The sequence below is a fragment of the Populus trichocarpa genome, chromosome 8 (assembly GCF_000002775.5).
Source record: "Populus trichocarpa isolate Nisqually-1 chromosome 8, P.trichocarpa_v4.1, whole genome shotgun sequence".
Classification (NCBI taxonomy): domain Eukaryota; kingdom Viridiplantae; phylum Streptophyta; class Magnoliopsida; order Malpighiales; family Salicaceae; genus Populus; species Populus trichocarpa.
The window spans coordinates 16550285-16560377 of NC_037292.2; the positions used below are offsets into that span (position 1 = coordinate 16550285).

At 35.3% G+C, this 10093-nt stretch overlaps 1 protein-coding gene across 1 annotated transcript; it reads left to right on the top strand.

The window, feature by feature from the left end:
• Nucleotides 1-2997: 2997 nt before the first annotated feature.
• LOC18101738 (F-box protein At3g07870-like) lies at nt 2998-4336 on the top strand. The gene is made up of 2 exons (XM_052455473.1): nt 2998-3784; nt 3947-4336. The coding sequence occupies exons 1-2, from the start codon at nt 3139-3141 to the stop codon at nt 4132-4134; spliced, it is 834 nt and encodes a 277-aa protein (XP_052311433.1). The 5' UTR covers nt 2998-3138; the 3' UTR covers nt 4135-4336.
• The last annotated feature ends 5757 nt before the right edge of the window (nt 4337-10093 follow it).

Sequence of the window (10093 nt, forward strand, 5' to 3'; positions counted from 1 at the left end):
TCGCCGATGGCGAGAAATTTTTTTTGAAAATTGCAACGGCGAGATGACGTGGATTTTTTTCAGACGAATTTACCGACGGAAATACTGAGGGATTCAAACCCGGACAACCAAACAGGAACGTGTCGCTAACACCAGCGGAATCACCGACGGAAATATTCCGTCGGTGATTCCGTTGGAAAATCCAGTATATACTGGCTCCGCCGACACTCTCTCTTCCTCTCCATCTGTTTCTCCTTCTTCTTCCTCTTCTTCTTCCCCATCCCACCTCTCCCCTCCTAAACTGCAGCCAACCACCCATCTCAACTCTCCCCTCTTCTCAACACAAGCTAGCACTCAAGTTTCTTATACTTTTGTACGTGGTCACAACATCCGTTAATTCTTGTGGATTTTATCATTTTTTGTAAGTAAATGTTTCCTTTTTAGTTTTAACTTTTAAATGTGAATTTTATTGTTTTTTTAGTATATGTTTTTTGTTAAAGAAACTTGTTGTATGAATGTATAATTTTGTAGCTGTTATAGTTTGTTTTAGATTTTATCAAATTATATATATTTGTTTGTAAATTGTTGAAATTTTGTTTGAATTACACCGAATTATATTATAGCTTGTTTAACGGGTATGTTTTAATTGTTATCAATTCTATTGCGAAGTTGTGATTTCTGTAAATTTATATATGTATAAATTTGTATGTATGAACGTTGATAGTTGATAATTGATAATGAATATTTAACATAAGTGTTTTTTTAGTTTGTTGGATAATTGATAGTGAATATTTAACATAAGAAACCAATATTTTTTTTTTTATGTTTTATAGAGATTCAATAGAAGTCATGGATGATCGTTCATGGATGTATCGGGACTCACCCCAAGGATTGCGGAGGATGGATTATTGTAACGGTGTTCAGGGTTTTATTAATTTCGCAACATCTATCCCGAGGAATTTTACTGATGGCGGTATTAGGTGTCCATGCAGGAAGTGTAAAAATTTAAAGTTTCTGCATCAAGATGTTGTAACGATGCATCTTCTAACCAAAGGGTTCATGGAGGATTACATGTGTTGGTATGCACACGGAGAACTATTTGTTCCTGATGAGAGCATGGAAGAACATGTGGTTGGGTCAACTTCTAGTGCTAGCAACATGCATGAAGTTGGAAATGAGAACAGTAATCCTTACAGGAATATGGTTATAGATGCAATGAGAATGAGTGAAGGTAATGTCAGGGAATGTCCAATCATAGAAGAAGAACCTAATGCAGATGCAGCAAGGTTTTTTAATCTGTTGAAAGATTCTGACGAGCCATTATGGGATGGCTGCACGAACCACAGTAAATTATCGGTCGTAGCACAAGTGTTCACCATCAAGTCAGATCACGGGTTGAGTGAGACCGGTTATGACAAGATTATCGAATGGGCGAGAAGCATTTTACCTGAGGGGAACAGGCTGAAAGAGAACTTCTATGCTGCCAAGTCCATGATGAAACCCCTCGGTTTAGGATACTAGAAAATTGACATGTGCCCTAACTTTTGCATGTTATACTACCTTGAAAATGCTGAGCTGACCGAGTGCATGACATGTGGGCATTCCCGTTACAAACCCAGAACTGGAAGACTAAAGACTGTCGTGGCATATAAAAAACTTAGATACTTCCCAATCACACCTAGACTGCAGAGGTTATTCATGTCACCAAGGACTGCTGAGCACATGACATGGTACCAATCACATCATGCGGTTGATGGAGTGATGGTGCATCCTTCTGACGGTGAAGCCTGGAAACACTTTAATAGTGTGCATCCTCACTTTTCAGTTGAATCAAGGAACGTGCGTCTTGGGTTGTGTACAGACGGATTCAACCCATTCGGGTCATTTGCTGCTCCTTATTCTTGTTGGCCGGTCATACTGACGGTTTATAACTTGCCACCGGGGATGTGTATGAGGCCGGAGTTCATGTTTCTATCTATGGTCATACCAGGTCCGAGCAGTCCGGTTCGGAATATAGATGTTTGTCTTCGTCCGTTGATTGATGAGTTGACGCAATTGTGGTCCTCTGGAGCTTTGACTTATGACATCTCGAGGAAACATAATTTTGTTATGAGAGCAGCTTTGATGTGGACTATCAATGATTTCCCAGCTTATGGAATGGTTTCTGGTTGGAGCACGCATGGAAAGCTAGCATGTCCATACTGTATGGAGAACAACAAGGCATTCACGCTAACAAACGGGGGTAAAGCTTCTTTTTTTGACTGTCACCGTCGCTTCTTGCCGCCGAATCATAGGTACAAAAAGAACAGGAAGAATTTCTTTGTTGGCAGAGTTGAAAAGGATGTTGCACCCCCGCGTCTTTCCGGTGAAGAATTGTTTGATGTTGTTTCACAGTATGGTGACATTGTGTTTGGTCTCCAATCAGGTAAGCAGAAGTTTCCTGGTTTTGGTTTGACCCATAACTGGGTGAAGCGAAGTATATTTTGGGAGCTTTTTTATTGAAAGACCAATCTTCTCCGTCATAACCTTGGCGTCATGCACATTGAAAAGAACGTGTTTGAGAACATTTTCAACACCGTCATGGATGTGAAGGGGAAGATAAAGGACAACATCAAGGCTAGATTGGATGTAGCGTTGTTCTGTAACCGTAAAAATATGGAGTTGGTTTGTGATGGGTCACGGGTCGCAAAACCAAGAGCAAGCTTCGTGTTAGAAAAAAACACACAACTACTAGTCTAGGATCAGTTGTTTTATTGTGCCAACAAAATGTTAGAAAACCGATTTATTACTTTCAATAACAAGTTAATTAATTTTGTGTAGAAAAAAATAATAATATCAGTTTCAAACTACACTACACTACTCTAGGATCAGTTCTTTAATTTTAATTTTAATAAAGCATAAATTAGGACAGCACCATCAGATTTCAGGTAAGGGTCTAGTGATTTTAAGAGTGATATCTATCCCTCATCCTCGTAATGCCTGGGGAAAATTGCTATTAAAGCCCAAGATTGACCAAGTTCATTTGAAGAAAAAGGTTGCATGAGCCACTTAAAACCCCTGAAAGAAGTCATTCCCAATCCTCAAGTATATAAAGTCGCCTCCAATTCTCAATTTCTTGAAGCAAACTAGTATAAAGAAAACCAAGAAACCCCCCTCTCCATGGATGATAATCCAAGAAAAAGTGCATCAAGTTCTCAAATTCCTATTGTCATTGCAAGCAGTGAATGTCTAATGAATAAGCTTCCATCCTGTTTGATAATGGACATACTATCAAGATTGCCCATCAAGACCATCTTGAATTGCCGGTGTGTTTGCAAGACTTGGCTTCACTACATCTCAGATTCTTTCTTTGCCAAACTCCATCTTGAAAGATCACCCACCAGCTTGCTAGTCAAAACCATATCCAACAATCCTGAATCAAGAAGCGTCCAGCTTGTCCAAATAACTGGAAAGCCTGTTGGTTTGCGCTTCCGTGTTGTTGAAGAAATGAAGTTTGTTCAGGAAATCAACCTACCCTATAATAATGATTTCTTGATTGAAAACTCTTGTAATGGGCTTCTTTGCATTTCTCAAACCTTCCAAGACGGCTCCCATGATGACATTTATTTGTGCAATCCAATTTTGGGGGAGTATATCTCCATTCCACTCGCTGCTGGACAAGGTACAAGGCATAAGAGTAGTTTCAGTTTGGGATACAGTGCCATTACTAAAGAATACCAAGTGTTGCACACTTTTTATTCGAAGAAAGGGCCTGATTCCCAACCTGAGGCTGAGATATACACGATTGGTACAGGGAAATGGAGAGGTATTTTTCCCTTGATTGGTTCTATACTTTTGACAGAAGAGGGTTCACATGTGTATTTGTTGACATTTTGGAATTCATGTGTTGAGATTTTCAGTCCAAGCAGTTCACATAGATTACATCTGTTACTAATCACTGGCATTCTGACAATTTGTTCACACGCAGGAAGCAAGCTGGTAGAGAAGATGGCAAGTCCTCTTCTGAAGGAGCATATAACTGCACCAGTCATGATCAACTTTCTGAGAGCATTCCTCCACAGCACATTACAAATGGTGACCTGTCTGATAGCATCTCTGCAGAGTTTTTACCTAAGCTCTTCTGATTTTCAAGTTCTGTTGCGTGATTTTAGATGATATGCTCTTTGTTGTTCATTGCGAATCCATGACCATGTAAATAACTTTTTAGCGGGAACATATAGGATGATTAAGATTGTGCTCGAAACTCTTGAAGTGTTTGGGCATAACAAGTGTGAATTCTATCGAAAAGTTTGATGACACAGAGGATGAGAAATAACACAAGACGTTTGCTAAAGGAATCTTTAATTACAAATGGTTAGTCATTTGTATCGTTTTTACCTGTTATTGAAAGTTCATGACCAGAAAACAAATTTCAGCAGGACAAACCGACAAAGATGAATTTGCTGAGACTTCATGGGAAAGTTTCTCTGGAGTTGAGCTGCTTGCTTTTGTTCTATCAAGAGTCAAGAAATTCCCAACTCGAACGCATTAGTTGTTTATGGTACTGCATGGTAAATCTTTTTTTTCTTTGTTGTGCGAAAACTTGATTTCCATTCCAGTTATTGGAGCAATGTTGCTTTTGTAAAGAGCAAATTCATGGCTGGATTTTTGATGGTATGTGATAATACTTGCTAGTGGAATGCTAAAATTGTTTCACACCATTCCTTTATTTTGTATTGGATCAAATCGCCTATCGACTCATTAAGCCATTCTCAATTTTGTATTGGATCAACCCTTCCGAATGATGGAAGAATTGTACTCAACTTCTTACCTAGCAAATATTTTAAATTAAATTACATGAGAGTTGTCTCAATACAACTCAATTAATTTGACAAGTCTAATAGCAATTCTAGATAACACGTAAAAAATATGGTTTGACTTAATAAAAATAAAATAAGACTTTTTTTTTAATATCGAGACAACGACGTATTAGATCAACCCAGGTTTCGTGACTCAACCCATTAAACCTGCAACTCGGATCATGGACTCCGTTCGGTTTAACAACTTTAATTTTTAAAATTATTTTTTACTTAATAATATGTGATGACAAAAGTAGATCGCAAAATTGAGCATCAGCTAAATACGTATCGAGATATTTGTTTACGATTAAGATGACCTCATAGAAAACAAATCAAAACAAATCATGAATACCAATTCAAAATCAACTAAATATTAAAGGACAAAATTGATAACAAATCATGAGACAATGACGTATTAGATCGACCCAGGTTTCGCGACTCAACCGATCAAACCTGCAACTCGGATCATGGACTTTGTTCGGTTTAACAACTTTAATTTTTAAAATTATTTTTGACTTAATAATATGTGATGACAAAAGTAGATCGCAAAATTAAGCATCAGCCAAATTCGTACCGAGATATTTGTTTACGACTAAGATGACCTCATAGAAAACAAATTAACCAAAATAAATCATGAATACTAATTCAAAATCAACTAAATATTAAAGGATAAAATTGATAACAAAATCCAAAAAGGTTCAATAGAAAGGGGAAAAAATGAATGGAATTAAAAAAAAACTATATATGGTATTGTTATTAAACTCAACCTAATGGGCTACCTTAAAACCTTTCATCTCAACTCCTTGTCCGACCCAGGTTTAAAATTAACCGGCATGAAAGTTAACTCTATGTGACCTAGTTGACTTGGTGTATCCAAAAGCAAATCAAATGACTAGTAAAAATATGGTTTGACCTTACAAAAAATTCAAGATGATATTTTGTTTTTTACTATTGAGACACGACATATTTAATCAACTCATGTTTTGCAGCTTAATGTGCAAAACCTGCAACCCGGATCATAAACTCCAATGGATTTAAGATTTTTTTCTTTTAAAATAGTTTTTTTATTTAATGATATGATAACAAAAATAAACGCTTGCAAAAACTAAACATCAACCAAATTTCAAAATGTTAATTTAAGAATGCAATAATCTAATAGAAAATAAATTAAAATAAATTATGACCAGTTCAAGATCAATAAAATGCTAAGGATGAAATTAGAAAAAAAGGATTTGGAAGGTAGAATTAAAAAATGAAAATAAAAAATAAGATTTTCATTGTTCATATGAATAGTGTGTTGACTTTTGGGTCACATGTTAATATTTTATGTATTTTGATAATAACAATTAAATGAAATTATACTAATAATTTGCTTGATTGATATTATAGAATGTATAGCATGTATATATCTGAATATGAAACTAATGTAGAATTATTTCAATATTGTAATCCCTACAGTTACTGTCGTGTTCTGCCATATATATATATATATGAATAAGAAAGGTTGGATAAGGTACACCTTAGGCCATTCTATTATTCTCAACTTGGTATCAAAGTCCTCAACTAATTAAAACACTTTCTCTTCTCTCTACTATGGACTTCTCATCCCAACCGCAAGTTGCCTCCCTCTCTGCAGCACCGGCGGTGCTGGCTTCCTCTTCGGCCGCAGCCCCTGCCTCCTCCAATGCCTTTGTTCTGTCGTGGCCACAGCCTATAGATGGTGACCACGCCCTCTTCAACCCAACCAATTCTCTTCTGCTACAACCTTTTTTTGATGTTGTTACTACAGATTTTACCGCCAGCATTGTCTCCCTCTCCTACACTCACCACATCATCTCTCTCAAGTTAACAAACACCAATTATCTATATTGTCGAATGCAGATGAAGCCATATCTCCTAGGCCAAGGAGTTTTTAGCTTTGTTGATGGTTCAAACTTTTGTCCCTCTCCACATGTTCTTGCTGCTGATGGTACCTCTCTTTAGGTAAATCAGTTCTTTCTTCATTGGAAACAACAAGACCAACTCATTCTAAGTGCTTTGTTTTCTTTGTTATCCATGGAAGTTCTCCATCTTGTTGTTGATTGCCAAACTTTAAGTTCTGTTTGGCGTACACTTGAGCAAGCTCTAGCTTCCACATCCAATTCACGTATTATGCAACTTCATGGCTCCCTTCAAGATCTTCGACAAGGTGAAAAGTCGGTAACTCAGTTTATGCAAAAGGTTAAAGCCTTATTTGATGAATTAGCCGTTGGTGGCCGGCCGGTATCGCTAGAGGATTTCAACTTATATGTGTTTCGTAGCCTTCGAGGAGAGTTTAAGGACTTAGTAACAAGTATTGTGACCAAAGCAAAGCCTCTCTTGTATGCCGATCTTCATAGTCATCTTTTAACACATAAATTCCTTCACGAAACGTCCCTTTCATCCATGAGGTCTGATGTCATCAATACACCTCTATTGCCCACGCCCAATACCCCTCCTGCAGTCTTCTTTTCTCACTGCCAGTCTCCTAGAAATTTTGGCTACAACAAAGGCCGTTTCCATGGAGGATGGCGTCCCAACCAGTTCAACATCAATGGGCACAGGCCTGCTGCGTCCAGACCTGATTTTGTTATCTTTGTTGATGCATACACAAAATATATATGGTATTATCATCTTGTTGCCAAGTCTGATGTTTATTTTGTCTTTCACCAATTACAGACTCTTGTTAAGCGTCAATTTTCATTAAAAATAAAATCTGTTCAAACTGATTGGGGCGGTGAATAACACAAATTGTCAACTTTCTTTAAGACCATTGGTATTCAATATCATCTGATTTGTCCTCACACTCATGAACAAAATGGCACAGTAGAACGTTGTTATAGGCATATTGTGGAAACAATACTTACTCTTCTAAGGCAATGCAAAGCACCATTCTGATTATGGAATTATGCCTTTCTAAACCTTGGTTTATCTTATAAATTGCATGCCTACTCCTGTTCTTGCAAATGGATCTCTGTTTGATTGTTTGTTTCTACGGTCTATTGATTATCATTTTTTGCATACTTTTAGGTGTCTCCATTTTCCTTTTTTTGCATCCCTATAACAATTATAAATTGGATTTTCGTTCCTCTCCATGTGTGTTTCTTGGTTACAACTCCTCGCACCTTGGTTATCGGTGTTTTGACATTGCATCTCAACGCATTTATATCTCAACTATTGAGAACAAGTTTAAACAGGTTTATATGAAGATCATCAACAAGCATGGAAAATTAAATGAAAAAAATTAATCAACAAGTCCAAGATTTATTTTAGTACAAATTATATAAATCTTTATATCTAACTTGATAACACAAATTTATATAAATTCACACACTTCACATTGCATGTATTATAGCATCAATTTCTTTTCTCAACTTTTCAATTTTTGGTTCTCTTAGTATAGTAGTAACTACATAGGTGATCTATGTTACATCGTGGGGCCAGATCAATTTTTTAAAACCTAAAGAAAGGATGTTTAGGCGACACCAACATTTTTAAAGATGCAAGAGAAATCATACACTTGATTTAGTGACTTAACTGGGTTCAATTAGCTTGTTTAATTTAATAATATGATAAAAAAAAAAGCATCAACAATAAATAAAGGAATAAAAAAAGCAACAATTAAATATAAAAAATGAGCTCCCAATATCATAATCTAGAGAAGAAGAAAAAAGATCGTTGGAGACCCACCGTCACTCTGTCGTTGACACCGCTCCACCACCAAAACGATCACACCGAGATGGTTTTTAACATCGTTGTAAAAGGCCACACTGCGAGTCTGCAACATTAAAAAAAGTTGCATGCTCCGCTAAAATAAATACCCTGAAAGCAAACTAAACAAAATATAATGAAGTGAGCATCTAGTGTTTATATCTAATCAGATAATTTTATTTAATTAAAAAATGTTATTTGAAAAAGGATAAATTCAACAAAGAATGAAAAAAAAAAAAAAAAAACAGGGAAAACCTATGTCATTTTCAAAATTAGTGAAAAATCTTATACAAAGAAAATAATAAAAAGATAATAGAGCTCAATATTCAATTAAATAAATGCTTAAAAATGAAACCGGAAAAAAATAACATGAGTTTTAAAAAAGGAAAAAAAAAAAAAAGCAAACTTGGTTTTCCTAAACCTGGATTAATCTCTTAAACTCACAACCCATTAAATCCTAGACCTAAACTCAGTCAAGAATCTCAACTCCCAACCAATTTAATACTAAAAGATGAAACCGAAAAAAAAATATCAATTTAAAAAGTTTTTAAAATAAAAAAATAGCAATCAAAAGAATAGAAATCAAATCTAATAGGAAAAAAACCAGAAAAAGAATGAAATCATAAAAAATAAATTTTAAAAACGATCTCAAATAAAACAAATAGCAATCAAGAGAATATGGACAAAATCTAACATATGAGAAAATCAAAGGATGCAATAAAAAAAATCCAATTTTATAAATGATTTCATATAAGAAAATAATCAAGAGAACATGGACCAAATCAGAAGAAAAAAACAAATTGAAATGCTGATATTAAGATTTATATGGTCAAACTTGAAAATTAAAGAGGAGAAAGAAAAGAACAAGAAAACAAAAGGTCATTGGCGCCACACCGAAGGTCCATTAACCACATGTGTTGTCTAGTGATTGAGGGGGCGCCATGACGAATTAAATGCCGCCTCGAAAGTCGAAGTTTGGTTGTCCAGAGACTCCTCATGCGCCACCCGAAAAGCATGACGCATCATCAACCTTTATTAATAATATTTATGTTTATTAAATTACTAAATAGCTTTTAAGTGAGCTTGATTGTAATAAGAAAATTAGAATGAAAAGATGAAAATACTTGTTGACACAAGCTAAAGAAATTTTGATTTTAAAGATATTTTAGCTATTTTAAATGTGTTTAAATTTTGATTTTAAAGCTCTTGAATACTAATTTTTAAAAAAATAATAATTTTAAAAGTAGTTTAGTTATTTTATTGTGCCAACAAAATATTAGAAAACCGATTTATTACTTTCAATAACAAGTTAATTAATTTTGTGTAGAAAAAAATAATAATATCAGTTTCAAACTACACTACTCTACTCAGTTCTTTAATTTTAATTTTAATGAAGCATAAATTAGGACAGCACCATCAGATTTCTGGTAAGGGTCTAGTGATTTTAAGAGTGATATCTATCCCTCATCCTCGTAATGCCTGGGGAAAATTGCTATTAAAGCCCAAGATTGACCAAGTTCATTTGAAGAAAAAGGTTGCATGAGCCA